General features: G+C 53.7%; 1 protein-coding gene across 1 annotated transcript in view; it reads right to left on the bottom strand.

Annotated features, from left to right (window-relative positions):
• LOC119586082 (oxytocin-neurophysin 1-like) overlaps positions 1 to 313 on the bottom strand; it is a 3,396-nt gene that overhangs the window by 1,346 nt on the left and 1,737 nt on the right. Inside the window, exon 2 of the mRNA XM_037934782.1 lies at positions 100 to 227. Coding sequence (XP_037790710.1) covers positions 100 to 225 — 126 coding nt within the window. The 5' untranslated portion in view covers positions 226 to 227. The remainder of the gene's footprint in view (positions 1 to 99; positions 228 to 313) is intronic.

Genomic DNA, 313 nt, shown 5'->3' with positions numbered 1-313 from the left:
CACAATATACTGTTATCCCTACTTTACGAGTACAGAACTAACCCCCCCCAACGACACCAGCTTGGCACTTTGAGGCTGAGAGCTCCTGTGCCGCCTTACCGTGCGGACACTACCCAACTGTGCCGAGGGAGAGGACCGCTTGCCACCTGGAGGGCAGTTGGTGATGAAACAGGCCGTTCCCGAGCCGACCAGGAGCGCCATCGCCACAACTGTGCTGATCTGCATGTCTGAAGGGGGGATAAGGAGGGTGGAATGTGAGCGTGGTAATTCATGTCAAATCGTCGAAATGTTATGCATAAGACATATGTGTTTC

This window comes from Penaeus monodon, chromosome 20, assembly GCF_015228065.2.
Source record: "Penaeus monodon isolate SGIC_2016 chromosome 20, NSTDA_Pmon_1, whole genome shotgun sequence".
Lineage (NCBI taxonomy): Eukaryota > Metazoa > Arthropoda > Malacostraca > Decapoda > Penaeidae > Penaeus > Penaeus monodon.
The sequence above is the reverse complement of the archived record's forward strand: the minus strand, read 5'-3'. Positions and strand labels throughout refer to the sequence as shown.